At 40.3% G+C, this 20,962-nt stretch overlaps 1 protein-coding gene and 1 pseudogene across 6 annotated transcripts in view; both read right to left on the bottom strand.

The window, feature by feature from the left end:
* The window catches only part of TNIK (TRAF2 and NCK interacting kinase), a 372,736-nt gene that overhangs the window by 149,059 nt on the left and 202,715 nt on the right, over nucleotides 1-20,962 (bottom strand). For all 5 annotated transcript variants that reach the window (XM_080655707.1, XM_080655708.1, XM_080655709.1 and 2 more), the window contains exons 3-4: nucleotides 19,467-19,523; nucleotides 5,083-5,208 (exon numbers count right to left, since the gene is read on the bottom strand). In XM_080655707.1, coding sequence (XP_080511833.1) covers nucleotides 5,083-5,208; nucleotides 19,467-19,523 — 183 coding nt within the window. The remainder of the gene's footprint in view (nucleotides 1-5,082; nucleotides 5,209-19,466; nucleotides 19,524-20,962) is intronic.
* Nucleotides 795-1,751, bottom strand: LOC308242643 (BRISC complex subunit Abraxas 2-like; annotated as a pseudogene). The gene is made up of 2 exons: nucleotides 1,300-1,751; nucleotides 795-1,092 (listed from the first exon to the last, which is right to left on the bottom strand). The product of its transcript is annotated as a BRISC complex subunit Abraxas 2-like (transcript).

Here is a 20,962-nt window from a genome sequence, read left to right as displayed (position 1 = left end):
TACCAGGATATCCATGAATTGCACCAGAATTAGGACAACTTGATTATCTTAATGATTCTGTCCTGACACCTGCCCACAGAGTCTGCGGGTGAGGCCCTGGGGATGCCAGGCCCTTGCCAGTTCTGTGCCCAGGATTCTCTTGGGAGCCCAGGGGTCTGAGAAAGCAGTTCTCCCACTAGATTAAGTCCTTAAAAAACTCTTTCAATAGTGGTTAATCAAACAGTGTTGGGTGGAGTTTCTTTTGTGTAGCTAAATCTGGGAGGTCTGAGCGTTCCTGGAGCCCCCTGTGGGGATGTGTCATGGGCCGAGAATCCCTTGAGTGTGAGTATTCGCTATAGGAGGGCTCTGTTGGGTCAATCAGATTTTCATAATCACTGTTGTCCGACCCCTCCACGCTGTCCCCAGTGGCTCTCTGTGAAGGAGGAAGGCCCGCTCCATCTCTGGGGTACTTCAGTCCGGTACTGTTGGGGGCAAAGCTGGAGGAGCCCACGGTTTGAGGTCGAGGCATAAAGATACTTGTTTCCATGCAAGAATGGCTCAAAGTACTTTCTTGATTGTTTGGGTGAAAATCTGAATAAGGGGGTGGGGGGTCAGAGACCTCGGCATCTGCCAATCTACTTCCGCTGTCAGCTGCAAACCCCGGGTACGGCATCTGAGGGCGGAGTGCCAGTTCCAGACTTTCGGGTGGCACCTGTCTGCTGACCATCGCCTGCTGCAGCCTTCTTTCTTGTTCCTTTCCATTTTTCCTCTGAGTGATTTGTCTTCTTAATTTGTTCACTTCCACCTCACAAGATTCAACTAACTACTCGCTCACTCTTTTCTACATCTGCACACACTGCCTGCGCCTTCCCCTGCAGCGCGTTGTAAACCTGATGGAGGGCCCTGATGTCCTTCATGACTCCATGCTTGTCAAAGAAGTCAGTGCCATGTTCTTTAATGACTTTGGCATAACTCTGAGGCGTGTTTGGCACTGAAGACACTTTATACTCTTGCTGGCTGGTGTTGCCCAGGTTGGTAATAGCAAGGGATATCCTTTGATTATACCTTTGGTTTGGTCTGAAGAGGACATACTCTAGAGCAGCCATGGGCAAACTATGGCCCGCGGGCTGGATCCAGCCCGTTCGGCTGTTCTATCCGGCCTGCGGAGCCGAAAGAGCGGAGGGTTCTCTTGCTCTCCCCTCCGCTCCTTTACTTTGAATTTATATTAGTTCACACAAACACTCCATCCATGCTTTTGTTCCGGCCCTCCGGTCCAGTTTAAGAACCCATTGTGGCCCTCGAGTCAAAAAGTTTGCCCACCCCTGCTCTAGAGCATGCATGGAATTGTTGGAGGTGGAGATGAAGCCGAAGAGGAGGAAGATGCGGTCAGGCACTCAGAGCATGAGGGTGAGCTGCTTGTGAAGGAGCTGCTTGTGAAGGACCTGCTCCCTGTATGACATCTGCTGCTGTGTGTTCCGCGGGAATCTGTACCACCCGATCACTTTCTTTCTCTGATCTTTAAGAATCCTGTTCAAACTCTCTGTGTTAACTTTGCTTGCGTAGTCATAAAAACTAAAAAACTTTGAACAAGGCTGATGGTTATGAATTTCAATGACTTGCAGAAACTCTATGTTGCTGATTTGGGATTCACTGATGCTAAAGGTTTCCTCTTGTCTCACATCTCCCAGCAAAAATCCTTCGTGGTCGGCGTTGCTGTTGGCTCCGTGGAAACACACAGTGCTGAAGGTGTAGCCAGAAGTGGAAGCCACCATCATGGAAATCTCCAACCGTACTGGGTTATTTTCAAGTAAAGCACTTTCTTTGGGAGACGTGTGTGTATCTTATATATTCCAATTGCTCCTGAATAAAGCTGTACCAATGTTTATTACCATAAGCAGGGGTGTGCATGTCTATTCTTGATATTTCATTTTAAAAATCTGTATCAATCTGCTAGGTAAGAAATGATATCTAATTCTCATCTTTTACATTTATATTTTTAGTAAGTTACATTTTTAAAACATCTTTATTGGTAATTGCTACTTACTTTGTTAATTGCTGCCTTGTTCTTAACTCAATCTATTAGTAGTTTCATAATTTTCCTATCCTAATATATAAAAACCCTGGGTCGAAATGACCAAGGCTCGACCAACCGGAAGTCAGTCCTGCAGTTGTTGGGTTGCCATGACAACCCAGCGGCTGACTGCTTCTGCTGCAGGCATGGTGCCCCAGCACTGACTGCTGAGGGGGCTGCGAATCAGGGCCAGAGAGAGGCCTGTAGAGAGAAGCAGGGACTGATCTGTTGCCTCTGTGGCAGCTTTTGATCAGCACTTGCCTCTCTCTTTCTCTCCCAGTCTGGCCAGCAGCCACACCTCCATTTCTCACCAGGCCTCCACCAGGGCTGCTGATCAGCCCTGCCTTTCTGATCAGGCCCCATTGATAGGCCCAGAGATGCTGACTGGCATAGAAACTGGCCAATCAGAACCAAATCTGGGTGAAGTGTGAGGAACCAATGGCTGCTTAGGAGGTGGAGCTTTAGACACTGACTGGCATAGAAACTGACCAATCAGAACCAAATCTGGGTCACCTGTGAGGAGCCAATGGCTGCCTAGGAGGCAGAGCTTTTGACGCTAACTGGCATAGAAACCGACCAATCAGAACTAAATCTGGGTGAAGTGTGAGGAACCAATGGCTGCCTAGGAGGCAGAGCTTTTGATGCTGGCTGACTGGCATAGAAACTGACCAATCAGAACCAAATTGGCAGGCAGAGGAGGGCAGTTGGGGGTGAGATCAGGCTGGCAGGGGAGGGCCATTGGGGGCGAGAACAGGGTGGCAGGGGAGGGCAGTTGGGGGCAACCAGGCCGGCAAGAGGAGGGCAGTTAGGGACGAGATCTGGCCTGCAGGGGAGGGCAGTTGGGGGCGAGATCAGGCCGGCAGGGGAGGGCAGTTGGGGGCGAGATCAGGCTGGCAGGGGAGGGCAGTTTGAGGCAACCAGGCCAACAGGGGAGGCAGTTGGGGTCGAGATCAGGCCGGCAGGGAAGGGCAGTTAGAGGCGAGATCAGGCAGGGGTGGGCAGTTGGGGGTGAGATCAGGCCAGCAGGGGAGGGCAGTTAGGGGTGATCAGGCAGGCAGGCAGAGGTAGTTAGGGTTGAACAGGCAGGCAGGCAGAAGGGTTAGGGGCAATCAGGCAGGCAGGCAGAGACAGTTAGGGGCGATCAGGCATGCAGGCAGGTGAGCGGTTAGGAGCCAGCGGTCCAAGATTGTGAGAGGGATGTCCCCCAAGGGGTTCCCTATTGGAGAGGGTGCAGGCTGGGCTGAGGGAACCCCCACCTCCGTGCACAAATTTCGTGCACCCGGCCACTAGTTGATTTATAAAAACTCTTTCCTTGGAAAGCTATTAAATTCTTTTTCATCATTTATGAAATGAATATTTTCTCTAAATTAGCTATTTGCATTTTTACTTTATTTCTTGTGTTTTTATAATAAGAAAGTTCATATATCTCTCTTTAGTATTATATAGTCACATTTATTTTCTCTTATGACTTTTATGTTTTTAATTGTCATATTTACATCTAACGTACATTTAAGAGGCCATAATTAAATCTTACTATAACTCAGGGTTCACATAAAAATATATAAAATCAATGTGGTCATACAAAGTGGGTTTACTTACTCAAAGTACACATTTTATTTTAAATTTAGAGATGGGTCTTATTGGGGAGGAGGGATATTCCCAACAGATCTTTTCACTTTCAACAACTGTAATATTCAATATCAACTGATATGAAAATCTTATTTTCAACATTATTATATTCTTTTTGATAACTGTTTGTGGTCACTGTATATATTTTTTCTTTTCAGCTGGACTATAAGTGTCATATGGATTAAGAGAGTATCTTCCATTCAAGACTCAGTTCTGTGGCAAGTTATCTATGAAATAGTGGTAATTGGATACACACAGTTTAATACATAATTTGATATAAAGCCTGGATAATTCAGTGAATTTTGTGTGTTAGACACATATTAAGACTTCTGGAAAATGAGCAAGATGATAGTTAAAAGGTATTTTGGAACCATTAATCTAAGAATAATATATGAGATGAACTGAGGGGTGTGTGTGTGTGTGTGTGTGTGTGTGTGTGTGTGTGTGAGAGAGAGAGAGAGAGAGAGCGAGAGAGAGAGAGAGCGAGAGAGAGAGAGAGAGAGAGAGAGAGAGAGAGAGAGAGAAGCTCCAAAATATAGGCTTTCACTGAACTGGCATAGGATGGTCAAACCGAGGCATCATTATAAGCTTTCCCACAGGACAAGGTGAATAAAACTTGCAATGGAAAAAATCTGGAAAGTGAGAAGAAGAGCAATCTGGGCTGGGGAAGGGATAGGAATAGTGCTTTTGGTGTCAGATTACTGAGTTTATTAATAAAGGGACAGTCAATTAGATCTGACTTATAGACTGTCAAAGATACAGGACTAGGGCACATATCTGAGTGGACAAGGGGAAGAAGAAAAGGAAAGCAACCTCTGATAGTACCTACATGGTATGAGATACGGTCATAAGTGTTTTACTCATAGAGTTAGAATTTAAATGTCAGTCATCCACACATCAGTGATAGATAAGAAGAGCTTATCATGTAGAGCTTGTTTAGATACCAGCTCCACCATTTCTAGCTATTTAGATCTTGAGACAGTTTGCTTATCCTCTCTATAAACCTTAGTTTCATTATCCAAAAAATGAAGATGATAATAATAATGTCTACCTCAAAGAGCCAGAATAAATTATATAACCCAGAAAAAAAATAGTACAGTGCTTGAAATATAATAAAAACTGAATATAGGTAGTCATTAATGGGAAAAAACAACGACAGAGAACTTAACAACTGGCTTTAAGGATGGTCTACATTAAGAGCTAGAAGAGAGAGATACTAAAAAGATAGAGAGGTATTCAAAGAAATGGGAGAAAACCTTAAAACCACAATGTTATGGAAATCATGGGGCTAAGGTTTTCTAAAGAGTTCCTTAATCAAATTTAGTCATGAGGATAGAGAAATGGACCATTTAGTCCTGGTTGTTCTTCATGTAAGAAAAGTAACTTTGGCAAGCACTACATACCCAGAGTTGGTCATCCATGCCAGGTGGGTTCTTTTTGATAAAAGCACCATAGTATGTAGCAATATTCCGGTGGTGAGAATATTTTTTCAACATGTTAATTTCTTGTTTAATTTCTTCCTCTTCATCCTGCATTAGAATAATAAATATTTAGTCATGAAAATCCGTGTCTTAGAATTATTTTCCATCACCATCTATATCAACTACATAATAAATTTCTTTCTTAAATTGTTTGTTCTATGATGATAAACAAGCACAATTATTATATAACTTGATTTTCTTGATTGACTACGAAGAAAAAATTTGCAAGACAACACATTGACTATCCAAGGGGTATTCTGTTTGCATAGCAAATAGGCATAGCTGGGGAGTGTGAGGGGGGATATAAAACAAAATTCCTCATTCCTTCACCTGCTAAAGATCAAAGTAGGCTGTTGAGATAAAATTCACTCTAGATTTCTTAGAACTATGTCCATTGAATACCTATTACTGATCAGATTTTGTATAGGAAAGATTTAGGAATGTGAAAAGAAAAAAATATAGACTCATATTTTAAATTTAAGTTCATTTTCTTTGAAGTTTACTTTGATTGAAGTACCTGACTGAAGATGATGAAAGTCAGATGAGAAAGGTAGTGAGGGTAAGTTCCCTAGATCTGAGGAAGTTCACAAAGCAGGAGTACCCATCTCACCTTCAGGAAACTAAACATGAGAAGAAAGGGGAACTGCGGCAGTTATGCGAGAAGAGATAACTCTCCTACAGACTAAGTGTCCTCATTCGGGTTTAATTCATTCTGAGCTTCAATTTGGAGTCCACCAACTTGGGTCATTTTTAGACACACCCCACCCGTGTTCTCTCATAATTTTATTTTGATATGTGCACATTGGTTGGACCTTCAATTAGTATTTTATTTTTGAGGTTGTTGGAAAAACATTTATCCCAGGAAAAGTGTTTTAGATGTAGCAGTAGAATGATTATGCCAAAGTGTAAGATGTTACCATGACCTGAAAGACCATTGTCTGTGTCCCTATCTGTTCCTTTGCCCCCTCTATCTGCTCGGCCTCCATACAGTCTCTCTGCATTGCTGAGTCATTCTGCAAATGATGCCTTCTTTCACTTCCTCTACTTCACACAATTTCTACTCATCATTTTTGACTGAATTTAATTGACACTCCTCAAGGACATCTTCCCTAATTCTCTCAGGCAATGTCAAATTCCCCTACTATATATAGCCTGCCCACCCCTACACTTCTTTTTTCCCCCTCTACACTTCTTGATGCACGTAGCATATTTGCTGGTACCAGTTGGGGGTATGGGTCAGTCTGTGTCATAAGTTCCCTCCACTTGACTCTCTTTACTATGAATTGTAAGCTCTCTTCTGCCTCCAGATCTCAGTTCTAGAGTCACTTCCCCACAAAGCTCTCTGATCTGCCTGATTTAAGTCTAGCCCTGTGGATAATCATGTGCACCTACCAGAATTGCAATACCCATTTATCTGTCTAATCATTTGAGTATTTCTTCCCTATTAGTCCATAATAACTCTAAACGCAGGAATCTTTTGCTTTTTATAACAACCTCAGCACCAAGCAAAATGCCTGTGAATAAATGTAAGAATGGAAGAATGAGTATCTAGAAAGGGTCCAACCACTCACTGCAGCATTAGTGAGGCTTGCAAGGAACTAGTAAGAATAAGATGAGGAGTGTGATAACATGTTGACATTTCCTAACCACACAAAACTAAGTTTAATAACAATGGAGATGTGAAAACCCAGGAGAACTGAGCAGGACACATCACATGTTTTAACTAAGTTGAAGACTAATCTCAAATAGAATGTATGATTGGAACGCTGAGCCAAGGAGCAGCACATGGCCCTAATGGTGGAAGGAAGTGAGGGGTTTGGATGGAGGCTGAGCGGGGAGATGGCATTTTGCTAACCAACCAATGGCATTCTTCCCTGCAGCTATTGAAAACTGCCTACACCTTCACCACAGGCCTCATGAGAGGATGACCTTCACAGGTCTTCAGCTTGTTGAAAGGTCCCTTTAATGTTCCTCAAATATCTACCGTGGTGCCTATTAGCTATTTTAAACTCGCCATGTGAGGCCCAGTAGTTGTGGGTGAAGGTAGGATGTGAGCAGATGTACTTTAGGTCTAAATACAAGGGGAGAAAACATACCTGAGAATTTCTGTGGGCAGCCTGGCATCGACAGCTGCTTGGATTAAAGAGGCAACTACATGAAGCAGTAAAATACCAATCCCAGTCCAACTGCAGCCTGACAGCTTCGGTCATTCCTGTGAGGAGACGGTCTGCTCCTACAAGTATTTGCTGCCTGCCTTCTGGGTTCTTAACAGGATAGTGAATGATGTAGCAGAATCAGAGGTGGGGGTTGAGGGGTAAAGGGAGTGCCTAATTACCCTAACATTAAGAAAATAAGACTTGTGAAATAGTTAAATAAGTTAATTCAGTTTATAATTACATAAAAAATAAACAGTATTGGAGATGAGAATGAAGTCAACACATTCTCTATCACTTTGCAAACGTAAACTGAGGAGATGTGACCATGAAGAAAGTATATGCATTGAGTCAGAAAAATGAGGGTGGGCAGGTAGGGGGGAGGCATGTTCAGTTTGAGCTCCACTCATTTCTGGCTGTGTGATCTAAGAAAAGTAACCTATCCTTTTGGAGCCAAATTTTCTCATCTACAATGAGATACAAATATAATAATAGTATTACTATATATCCTAGCCTTTTGTGATAATTAAATGAAGTATGTGAAAATTATAAAGTGTAATACAAGTAGACATTATTAATCTTCTCAACTGAAAAATAAATATCAAGGATGGGAGGGCAGGAATGTTAGTAACTTGAATTTTAGGTTTAAATTGCACTGTTTCAAAATACAATTATGGAACAGCTGTGGGTCATGGTTATGTAGTCCTAAAATAGAACCTTAATCTAGATCTTACATTATCTTGTAAGTGACCATGCAATTTGTCAGGCCCTCAGGACTACTGTTTATCCAGAATCCAGATTTCTAGTCTAGGGCAAGGATGGCAGTAAATCATTCAGTGATACTGAAAGGGAGGCACTTATATTATGACTTCAAGAACTCATTTTACCATTCCACAAGCAATCCACCCTCTCACAATATGGCTCATTGAAGGAGATGGGTTACGATGCTTTCAAAAGACAAACCCAACAACTGAGGCTAGACTTAGATTGTACAGTTTTGAGAGGAGGATATCTTCTATTTTTTTAAATGGATTATTCTTATGTCTTAAGAATTAAGCTCAAGGATCACGCTCACTGGGAAACTAATGACCACTGGGTCATAAGGAAAAATAAAGTAATGCTACCAAAGTCTCACGAATTTTACAAAAGAGTCTTTTAATAAGTCAAGTCCAGTACTGTCAGAACTACTACTTCAATCAGAAGCTTTAAAATCTAGTCCAAGCTGATTCAGACATGGCATTTAAACTTTTCAAATGTCAGATATTTTCACCTGTAAATGGGAAGAAGAATACTGATCTAAGTCACCTCTCAGGGCTTAGAAATGATTGTTTATTTAAGCATAGCATTATTATCAACATAAAGATTTTTTTTCAAGATCATAGAAATCTATTTATTGCTTAGTATTTGTAGTAAATTAAAAAAAATGGCCATAATATTTAGCAACTTCCCTCATGAAGAGATCAAGTACATTTCTTCTCCTAGTTGCTGGGTTTGGCCATGTGACTTGCTTTGGCCCACGGGACATTAGCAAATTGATTCAGTAGAGGCTTAAAAAGTATGTGTGTGTTGGAGTGGTCCTCCCTAATTGCTTGCAGAGGATACTCCCAGCCTCCTGGAGGGATAACAAACTATGGGAAGAGAGGGTGATTTTCAAATACAAAGAAATGGATGATTCCAGGTGATGCTTCTAAGCCACTAGCTACCTCTGATGATGATATGACAAACACAACCATGGTGACAAAATCTAGCAAAAGCCAAACTTACGTATTACTCAATATGTACGAGAGGCTGTGTGCATAATATCTTAATTAATATTCAAAACAGCTCCATGAAGTAGATGTGATTAATGATCCCATTTTACAAATAGGAAAACAAGTTTCAGGGAGTTCATTCATATGTTTAAATGTTAAAGCTAAGATTCAAAGCCAGATTTGTCTGACTCCAAAGCCAGTGCTCTTAGTTCTATACTGAAAACTCCTAAGAAGAAGAAGGGTAATTACCCATGGTGATAAAACTAAAGCAGCTAATCATGAAAGAACAGTTCAGGGATATCTTAATCCAGGGCTGAAGAGAAACCTGCCTTTGGTTCTCCAATTAAAGGAGCTTGTTAGCACATAATTATAATATTTGCTTATGAATGGGGATAAGTTGCATGTTTATTACACAGGGGAACACATTATAAGCCCCTAAAATATGCTAAGATTTGAAGACCGAATTTAATAAGACATTTTAATATTAGTGTGCTCTCTAACAAATGGTTTGCCCCAAATTTAGTTCTCAATCCATGAAACGGGAATAAAACTCTGTAATTCTTATAACAGCCCAAGGGACTGGTCAGTTTGAACTTGAGAAGGAAATGTGAGGTATACAGACTCATAAATGCAACTACCTTCTAGATGTGTATGGCTACAACCCCTGCTGCTCCTGCTCACTTGCCCTGCTCTCCACAGCAGTCCTTGGTATTAGGTAGGCATTTGTGTCAACTTGTCAATCATTCTCACCTTCATTGTTGACTAAATGTGACAAGAAGTTGAAGACATTTTTTTTTGTTAAAGAATTATTTGCTATTAGATTTTGAAAAGACTGTTAACATTTTCTAGGATGTGATTTTTTAAAAAATATATTGTTATTCATTTCAGAGAGGAAGGGAGAGGGAGAGAGAGATAGAAACATCAATGATGAGAGTGAATCATTGATTGGCTGCCTCCTGCACGTTCCATACTAGGGATTGAGCCTGCAACCCTAGCATGTGCCCTTGCCAGAATCGAACCCGGGACCCTTCAGTCCACAGGCCAACGCTTTATCCATTAAGCCAAACCAGCTAGGGCTAGGATATGATTTTTAATTTTTAAAAGATAATTTGGGGGAAGAAACCAAGATGGCGGCATAGGTAAGCAACTAAACTGCTGCCTCGCACAACAATTTCAAAACTACAACTAAAAGACAGAACAGACACCATCCAGAACCACAGGAAAGCTGGCTGAGTGGAAATTCTACAACTAGAAGGAAAGAGAAAAGCTCACAGAGAATTGGAGGTACGGCAAAGGGTCTTTGTGCGCGCAGAGAGGAAGGGTGGCTGAGAGCTTGGCTGATTTTCTCTGGCGGGAGAAGGAAGGAAGCCCCCGACTGCACTGAACCCCAGTTCCAACTGCACTGAACCCCAGTTCTGGGTGAAACCCCGTGGACCCAGGCTCATACAGGGGGAGTCTGGACTGTCAGGTAGAGAGAAAGGCACCTGGAGACTCGGAGACCCAGGGGAGACCTGGGGGAGCCCAGGCGGGGCAGGGGTCTGGAGGTGCGCGCGCCAGTGTGCACAAAGACTGCGGAGGTTGCCACAGGCTTTCCCTAGCAGAAAGGAGTTGGAAGCTCCTGACTGCACTGAACCCCAGTTCTGACTGCACTGAAGCCCAGTTCCAGGCGAGCCCCTGGGGACCCACGCTCTTGCGGGGGGAATCTGGACTCTCGGGCGGAGACTCGGGAGCCGGGGAAGGCAGAGGTCTGGAGGCGCGTGCGCACAAGGGCAAGGCTGAAGGGAAGCCAAGACTGTCTGCTCTGCCCTGAGACTCCACTCCATCCAAGCTGAGCACAGAGGCTTTTGCAATTTGGCAAGTCTAATCCTATAAGGTTGTCTCCAGCACCGAACTTCTCCCAGCGTAGACACAGCTGATCCTCACAGCCAGCTGGCCTGGAGGTCAATTCCTCCCAGTGATACCAACAACAATCAAGACTTAACTACAACAAGGCTGTACACATAGTCCACAAAGGGGTGCACCAAGAGTGTCCACCTCAGGTTAACTGGGGAGGCCAACACACTGGGACATATAGGAAACCTAGCACACAAAGCTACCCTACCAACTCAGGGAAGCAGTGAAAATGCGGCGACAAAGAAACAGGTCACAAACGAAAGAAATGGAGGAAAACAAACGACTGGATATAGAATTCAAAACCACGGTTATAAGGCTTTTCAAGAATATCCTAGAAAAGGCCGATAAATATAACGAGACCCTCGAAGATATGAAAAAGGACCAACTAGAAATTAAACATACACTGACTGAAATAAAAAATATTATACAGAGACCCAACAACAGACTAGAGGAACACAAGAATCAAGTCAAAGAATTGAAATACAAAGAAGCAAAAAACACTCAACCGAAAAAGCAAAAAGAAAAAAAAAATCCAAAAAGTTGAGGATAGTGTAAGAAGCCTCTGGGACAACTTCAAGCGTACCAACATCAGAATTATGGGGGTGCCAGAAGAAGAGAGATAGCAAGATACTGAAAACCTATTGGAAGAAATAATGACCGAAAACTTCCCCCACCTGGTGAAAGAAATAGACATACAAGTCCAAGAAGCACACAGAACCCCAAACAAAAGGAATCCAAAGAGGACCACACCAAGACACATCATAATTAAAATGCCAAGAGCAAAAGACAAAGAGAATATTAAAAGCAGCAAGAGAAAAACAGTTAATTACCTACAAGGGAGCACCCATACGATTGTCAGCTGATTTCTCAACAGAAATTATGCAGGCCAGACAAGAGTGGCAAGAAATTTTCAATGTGATGAATAGCAAGAACCTACAATCAAGATTACTCTACCCAGCAAAGCTATCATTCAGAATTGAAGGGCAGATAAAGAGCTTCACAGATAAAAAGCTAAAGGAGTTCATCAACACCAAACCAGTATTATATGAAATGCTGAAAGGTATTCTTAAAGAAGAGGAAGAAGAAAAAAGTAAAGATAAAAATTATGAACAACAAATACATATCTATCAACAAGTGAACCTAAAAATCAAGTGAATTAAAAACCTGAGGAACAGAATAATCTGGTGAATATAATAGAATCAGGGGCATAGAAAGGGAGTGGACTGATAATTCTCAGGGGGGAAGGGGTATGGGGGGGTTCAGGAAGAGACTGGACAAAAATCATACACCTATGGATGAGGACAGTAGCGGGGAGGTAAGGGCATGGGGTCGGGTGGGAACCGGGTGGAGGGGAGCTATGGGGGGGGGAAAGGAGAAACAATTGTAATAATCTGAATAAAGATTTATTAAAAAAATAATTTGGAGAAATTTAATAATTCTTCCAATAGAAATTTTATTCAAGATTTCAATAAATAGCATCAACAAAACTAAACTTTTAAAATCAATAAATACTTACTTTTATAAGTTTGATTATATAATAAGTTTGATCTAGTTATAATCAATGACAACAAGGAGGTTGTTTTAATGAATACAAAATTAGAATTTTTTGAGGAGAATTTAAAGTCACATATCACCTTCAATATATTAGTAATTTGGGGTTTCATTTGGTTTTGAAGAATAGAGAAAAATCCACATTTCCTAAGACAAGTAACTGCAAATGGTAACAATTATTTTTTTATTTACTTATTTTGGTAGCAATTACTTTTAAAGAGCATGTTTTGAAATCTGAATGACATTCTGCACATGAAAGGAATAACCTGACAGCATAAATTGAGAAGTTGCCATTTTCCAGTGCCTTCAAAATTGGCATATAATGTAGAGTTTGCTGCTTTTGCGTTTATTTATTTTATTTTTATTATTTTTTAAAGTATCCTTGATGGTCAGTTGTATTAGTTTTTATTGCTGCTATACCCCTTATAATAGATCCATCAAGACAATCCCTACATCTCAAGATCCTTAATATAGTCATATCTGAAAATTCATTTTTGCTATATAAAATAACATATTCACACGTTTTGGGGATTAAGATGTGGACATTATTGGGGGCCCTTATTCTACCACAGTCTACATTTTGTTTCCCAAAGATTTACTTCCCTCCCACATGTAAAATACATTCACTCCCATCCCAACATCTCCAAAAGTGTCAACCCATTATAGCATCAACTCAAAATCCAAAAGCTCAGCAGCTCAAATTCCCCAATCTCATCAGGGATAGATGAGGCTTATGCTATTCCTAAGTGAGGTTTGCTTTAAAATCACAGTTTATTAAATGTTAAAATATATACATTATAAATGAGAATTAAGCATGTGTAGATCCCCTAAAATTATCTCAAGGTGGGGTTATGCACCTGCAAATTACATTTTTACAGATCTAAGGAAACAGACCCAAAGTAGGTCAATGAGTTGCCTAAGCCCACATCCCTTCATTGCAGCGTTGATTGAACTAGTGACTTTACCAAGACATTCTGCAGGCAGCTCCTGGATTTGCTGTAGCGTTAACCGTAAGCTAAATAAATTCATTCAACAAATATTTAAGTGCCTACTGTATCCCAGGCACAACGCTCAATGCTAACAATGTAATAATACAACAATGGGCATGACAGATTCAAGCTCTGCCACAATGACACTTACTATAGTCTAGTGGGGAACACAGATGGAAATCCAAGAGTGACAGAGATGGGTAGCTGATCTAATTGGGGAGACAGCCCCAAGAAATCCAAGTCTGAGCTGAATTCTAAAACCCTTGTGGAAGTTACCCAGTTGGGAAAAAAGAAAAAAGTGTGATGTGGTGTGACTAAGGAGGGAACCGTTTTCCTGGCAGGGAAACAGTGGTTGCCAAGGCCCTGTAGCTGGAGGGGGAATGGCATGATGTCTTCTATGGAAATCGTTAGTGCCATGGAGAGAAAAATAAAAAATGTCTGCAGGAGACACTGTGATAACAACAAGCACTGAACACTGTGTCCTACATATTGTTCTCAAATGCTTTATAAATAACTGTATTTACTTGTCACACTAACTTCCTGAGGGAAGTGATATTATCCACATTGACACATGTGGAAGAAGGAAAGGTTAAGCAACATGTCTAGGGTAAGAAAGCCATGAAGTGTCAAAACTAGCATATGCCCAGCTCTCTTACATGGAGGTGGTGTCCCTAAGAGAAGCCGATAACCCAAGTTCTGATGTGCATCTTTCTCAAACCCTGACTCTTTCAAACAATCCCAGATGGTAAGATTTTTTTTTCTGTAAGATTTTTTTTTCTTTTTGTCCAGTTTTAGCAAACATTCATGGAGTTTGCTCACTATAGGCAAAACACTCTCCCAGAGGCTACTGGGAGAAGGCCATTTCCTTATTCTTCAAAGAGAGATGCAGACTGGCCAATAACTTAACCTACAGGAATTCAGTAAATAAGACAGAAATAGAAAATCAATGAAGCAGGGCTTCAAATGCATCCTTCTAATAGGCAAATCCCATGGTGTTACTTTGCTATTTAACTTCTGGCCAACATTGGTCTAGCAGTAGTTGGGGGAAGGAGTTACAGCCTCCCACCCCTGGTAAAAAACCACCACCACCACAACAAACAAAACAAGGCAAAACCAAAAAAACCTCCCTTTATATCTTATCTACATATTGAAGTTTTGCCTAAAACTATTTGATCAAAGTGTTCAATTTGGAAAGTAAAAACTAAAAACCTTGTCAAGCCCTTGCCACAGCACTGACTTCACAAGCTGGCCATAACTTGTCCAGATTCGTCATGTGTCACGCTCCCCTAAGCACTTTTGAGTCCTTACACTATGTAGTACTTTCCAGAACATGCTCTGTGCTCCCTCAAGCCTCACACCTTGGTACAGGCTGTGCCCTTGGCCAGGATTGTCCTCCTAGGCATAATTACTACCCCTCACTGCCACACCAAACTTAATAAGTTTGTTTATAAATTTTATAAGTTTATTGTAAAATGGATTAGCTTTACTTATAAATATTTAGGGCAAGGTTGTGTTATTGTGAGTGTCCCCTTTAGGCAGAAGACCACTTTTTCATCTTTGAATTTCTAGTGGCTGTCATAAAGGAGGTATTTATTAAATGCTTATTGAATAAATGAAAGATCACACTAAATTAAACACTAAACACCCTTCTATATTTGATTGAGGGCCTGTAGCCATGTGGTTAAGAGGATGGACTTAAGAGATAGAGTTAAAACGCTCAGGCAGATTCACACCACCATTTACATGTTACATTGAGCAAGATACCTTAAAATATGCTTGGTTTTCTCATCGACTATTGGGACTGATAATAGAATCTATTTTGTGTGCTGTTGAGGGGATAAAATGAATACACATATAGAAAGTATTTTAAAAAGTTTTGGCAAATAAACACTCCATCAATGTTAGTTACCATTATTATTATTTTGGGCTGAAATAAATAAAAAAATGCAAGCAGAGGAGTACTTTACTTAAGGACCAGATCCGTTTTAAACACATCCATTATAATATGACCTGATGTCATAGTAACATAATTCTCCTGGTTTTGCCTACCCAGCATCCTTACCACCCTTTTCTCTAAAAACTCTCAGGTTTTTCTTGAGGAATCATGTTTCCCAGCCCTGTGGCAGTTTCCAGGGTTAGCCACCCAACCCAGATGTGGCTGAAGAGAAACAGGGTTTGGTTCAGGGCTGGGACATAACCCACGCTGGGCCACTGATACTCAGACTGGCACTTCTGCTGCAACTGAGGGTAAGGAATTAATTAATTAGAACATGAATCTGTAGGTGGGAAGAAAGCAGAGCCCAGAGATGGAGAGAGACACAATTCCTAATCACAGCATGTGACTTCCTGGACCCTGCTGAGTTTTTTCTTTGTTTGAATATGCAAGAGCCAGGAAATTCTGTTTTCAGCTTCATTCAGTTTAGTGGGGCTTTGGTACTACAATCCAAAGTGTCCTGAGCCACCACCGGGTCATTGTAAAGGTGAATATCTTGATGTTAACTCAATATCTCATTAAGTCCTACATGGATTTCAAGGTGTCATTGTAAAGAAACTAGTTTACACCACGAATTCTGTCCAGATGAATATGGGGATTTATCAAAGAATCATAGTATCTTCATACTTGGTGGCCAGAGAGCTGTAAATACAAGACCCTAGAAAGTGCTCCTCTGACTTTGGGGGTGCATGAAGCTCCTTGAGAAGCTTGTAGAAAAAGCAAGTTCTGAGGCTCCACCCAAAAATTCTGCAGCAGGATCAGGAATCTGAATTTCTCATGCACACCCCAAAGGTGCGGATAGTTCAGTGATGCTGGCTGTCCACTTTGAGAAACACCACCCTAGAGGGTCCAATTTTGTTTAGATGTTGTAGGCAAATCTATAGTACACAAATCCACAGGAAAGGAATCCCCAGAAAGTGACAAAATGCAGAAATTCCCATAATTATTTCAGAAAGTAAAATAACTTCAAAGACAGCCTGAGTTTAAGTACTAATTCTGAAGCAAGTATTAAGAAATTTGGAACTGTCTCAGATCTAAAACAGGAAGGAAATGAGCATTATATCCAGTTATCTCTGTGGCTATTTTCTATAAAATAAAATAAAAAGAAGTGGTATGGAATAAAAACAATAATTTAGAAATTGATTTCAGGCTTATGGCTTTATCAATTTCATTCCAATAAACTATAGTAACTCTGCAGTAAATCATTGCAAACAATTAACAAAGGTGACCTTTGAGAATTCATCTCAGTTTTTAACAGAGCAGCTATAATGAGCACAATTATAATAATTGATAAGAAGCTTTTGCAACATTCCATAATACACAAAAGACAATATGGCAAAATGAAATAGATTGTTTTTTGAGGATACCACATGAGTTTCACAAAGGAAATCTTATGTTGACTGTGATGCGTAAGGGGGTGATACAAAAGTCATTTGATGCTGTATCAGATACCATGGGAATAAGAAAACCATTTCCAGATGTGTATCCATGTTTGTCTTTGTTAAGGGTCAGTGATTACATAATGGCCAAAGATGTGCCTACATCAGGGCAACTATCCAGCCTTTTCAACAGGGGTTCCCCAAGAGAATTAAGCCAAAATACTATAAAGCATCCATTGTATGCAATGGATCGACTCTCATATGCATGAAAATAACATTAGCTTTGTACCATCCTTGGGAGAACTGAGAAAATGGTCTCTCAAATCATTTTCTTGTAGTGCTTAGTGGCCTTGTGAAACCCAGTTTAGAAAGGCTAACTGCCACTCCTTAAAAACTAAAAATATATCCTCTGGGATAAATAGCTGTGTAACTGTTTTGATCCCAAGCAAAGTGGTCTAGTAAAAGTAAGTGGTTCATCAAGCAATTTAAAGTCTCACAAATAGAACCAGAAACTAGAAAAGGAATGTACTCTGCTCTCAGGTCATACTTTGCGCATCAATATTCAACTCTGTGCACACGTGTGCCCTGAGATTAACAATGTCAACGGAACTCAACTGCAGTTCCACAGAACCACACAATAAAACTTTACAGCACAAATGTCTTGGACTCCATCCACAACCATAAGCTGTTAAACTGCCACGTGCATTGCATTATGTGCAGATCCTATTCACTCCAAGGAAAATACAGTAGTAGGACTTCAGTGGAATAACAAAATAAATTTTCATTTGTTCTGTGCTGGGAGCTTTGTAAAAGGTTCACACGTTTATAAATGGGTTTCTATGTGGAGACTGATCATATGTGATCTTGATTTTTGTGTCAGACCCTGCTAACTGACCATACCAGTATCCATTCTCCCTCCATTATTGGCTAGTAGAACGCAGATTTTTAACTACACACATTGGTAGAATGAAAGACTACATTTCCCAGCTTCCATGTAGCTAGGTATACCTAATGGATGTAAAACTAAGTGGAAATGTTGTATGTAAATAGAAAATATTTCACTGGAAGGGGTTCTCTTCTTTACCCTTCAGCTATCAACCCCTCCCCCTCTTCTGCCTGACAAAGAATGTGATCAATGGAAATCCAACAACCATCTTGAACCATGGACGTGACCTTAAGTGTGGAAGCCATGCAGAATGATGGAGTAGAGAGATAAAACCATTCATCTACTCCACCACATTGCTGCCCTACATCCCTGGGCTGTCAACTCCAGACTCCTTTAACACCAGAGAGCAAGACACTTCCATCATGCATAGGCCTCTGTTATCTTGAGTTTTCTGTTTCAAGTGGCAGAACCTAAACCTAATTAGTATAATTTGCATGCAGTTTCTTATTCAGCAAAGGCAAGGTGAATTAAGAAACTAATTTGGATTAAATTTTTGAACTGGTTTGCAACCTTTGAAATTGGAATGATGTACTTAGGACAAATAAAAGGAAGTACTACTTTATCTAAGTGCTAATAGGCATATGGAAACAACTTTTTTACTGGTTATAAATGTATATAATTTAAAGAGTAATTCAGTTCAATAATAAGTAAAGAAATCAGTACAATGTGTGGTATAAATGAAAATTAGTAAAATTAGTATTATGGTAGAGAGCATACCATATAATATATACTATCAAAAGTAACAAGCCAGAAAAGGTATAAATTGAAGTCTGACATGCAGACATCCATGTGCCCTTTTTAATTTGTATATTGGTTCTTGATACCTTTATGTGACCAATTCATTCTATATGTAGTTACATTAAATAATCCACTTCTCGGCCGATGGAAGACTTTGGTCTTTTAGCTTTTATGTATAGCAGACAAACATCTTAGAAAAATCCCCAGGACTTTATAGAAAATTATTAACATGCTTTTGATGTCCAGTGAGTCCTTTCAAGACTGATTTTCACTCTGTACTCTTGAAAAGACATTAACATATTTTAAATGGACTCAGCAAAAAGGAATGAAAGCACAAGATTGTATTTCAAATAAAGTCTATTCCTTAGATTGTTTTTGATCATCCAGGCAGAAATTTCATTTCAGTCTTGCTCTAAATAATGATAAGAATTTGTGGTTATTATGATTATTTGCTCAATAATATTTGGGGGAGGAAAATATTTATGTTAAGTATCCCACTAGGAGATTAGAGCTACCCAAACTCTTGTCTATTCCAGTGTTAGGTGGACCTCTGGGAAAGTGTTAAGAACCATCACTTCTGTGTAATCTCCATGATATTCTTTTAATACCTGCAAATCCGTGTTCTGTCTTCATATGCAAATATCTTTCATTGTGGTTATGTAAATTATCAGTGCACATTATTTATTCTTCACTCTAACAACATAAGGCAGAGTATAGATATCTAATTTAGAGTGATTTACTCACTGTCTTCTCGATCAGCTTTTGGATACTCTTACTTCTTTATGTTAAGCACAAGTGGGGAAAGATTTTAGATGTTTAAAAGGATTCTATTTCTAAAAAATAATTTTTTTCTATCCCTAACTTCTTTTTTACAAATATATACGATTGAGATGGCAAGATAAAGATACATTACCCCTGTGACATCCATAACCTTAATGGCTGCAAGCTGGCCCGTTTTGACATGGCGACCCTGTATGAAAAAGATAAAATAAAAAGGATTTTAGTTCTGATGAGCAATATTATCATTTAGTTCCAACTGTGAAGACAATATTACCTAGATTAATGTTACAGAATGCCAATGAAGAAGACACACACACACACACACACACACACACACACATCTTAAATGCTTTGAGATCAATTTCTATTTAGTGTTTATTTTGTAAAACATCTCCATCACTTTGTCTTTTGGGCTTGTTTTCACACTGGTTGTCAAGTTAAATAAAAAAGGCAATGCTGAATAATTTGGTTCTACCTCCCCTCAAAGTGTTAGATGAGGGCTTGTGTGAGAGGTGGATTTATGTGGAAGGGGAGCTAGACCTGACTGGAGGAGACACAGTATTTCCTCTGTCCAAAAATACTCACTACGTGAAGAAACTTTAGTTTCCCTGATGATTAAAGTATCTTTAACCATCTGAATTGGTTGTTGGTACTTCCATTTTAGTAACTGCTATAATGTCATTGACGATAACAATGAGAAAGACAATATCCTCATTCGCCATTTTAAATTTCACTTCCAAGCTGAAAAAAAGTTCCCGATGGGTCTGACAGATGACTGAATAATACAGCTCTGGGATGGCAGCTTCAGCTAAATTGAGATCCTGGAGATGGAACAATTAGCAGGCTCAGCTCAGGCTCAGCTCAGGCCCAGGCAACGGCATCCCCAGCGACTGGCAACAGGAGGGCAGCTGAGCTGTCAACCTTTGAAGGGGGAGGGCCCCGAAGGAGGCTGCCCGGCTTGAGTGGCCTTTTACATCACTGGAGAATGTCAAACTTAATTAGGATCCAGATTGAGGAAGACTGTGAAGGACTGGCCAGGAGTTAGCTGACCCAGAGATCACTAAAAACCGGAGGCACAGCCATTGTTGAGACAGTGTTTGGAGAAGCAACTTCATAAAATCACAAATAAATTGCACAGGAAGAGCCCTTCATCCAATACCCTTCTTTCAGAGAGAGGCCGAATCTCACAACTAATAAGGACCTAAAACCCAGGACACTTGTCCTGCTTCTGCCCTCCAGATCCTGAATTAAAAATTCTTATGATGAAAATGTAAAAATGATTTTTAAGCAAACTTCTTTTCATATTTTACTTGAGTTAAACATTGAGACATTCATCTCTCATGTAGGATTTTGTTAATTAATTAATTTTTTTTTAAATTTGAGGACAAAGCAACAAAGGAGGATGTCATTAAAGGAGAAATTTGAAGTGAAAATTGTAATATTACTCCTAATTTTAAGTTACTTCCACTTATGAGAGCAATGAAAAATGTAAACCTAGACTCCATATCTCAGTTTGGATCTAAAAATACACATTCAACCAAGGACTAAAAATTAAATTCTGAGGCGGGGGTGGGGGTTAGGGGTGGGGGTGGAATACTTTAAAGGGAGGCAAAGGGTTACATTTTTCCC

Source organism: Plecotus auritus, assembly GCF_963455305.1.
Source record: "Plecotus auritus genome assembly, chromosome: 2".
Lineage (NCBI taxonomy): Eukaryota > Metazoa > Chordata > Mammalia > Chiroptera > Vespertilionidae > Plecotus > Plecotus auritus.
Note: the sequence above shows the minus strand (reverse complement) of the source record. Positions and strands in the feature narration are given on the sequence as shown.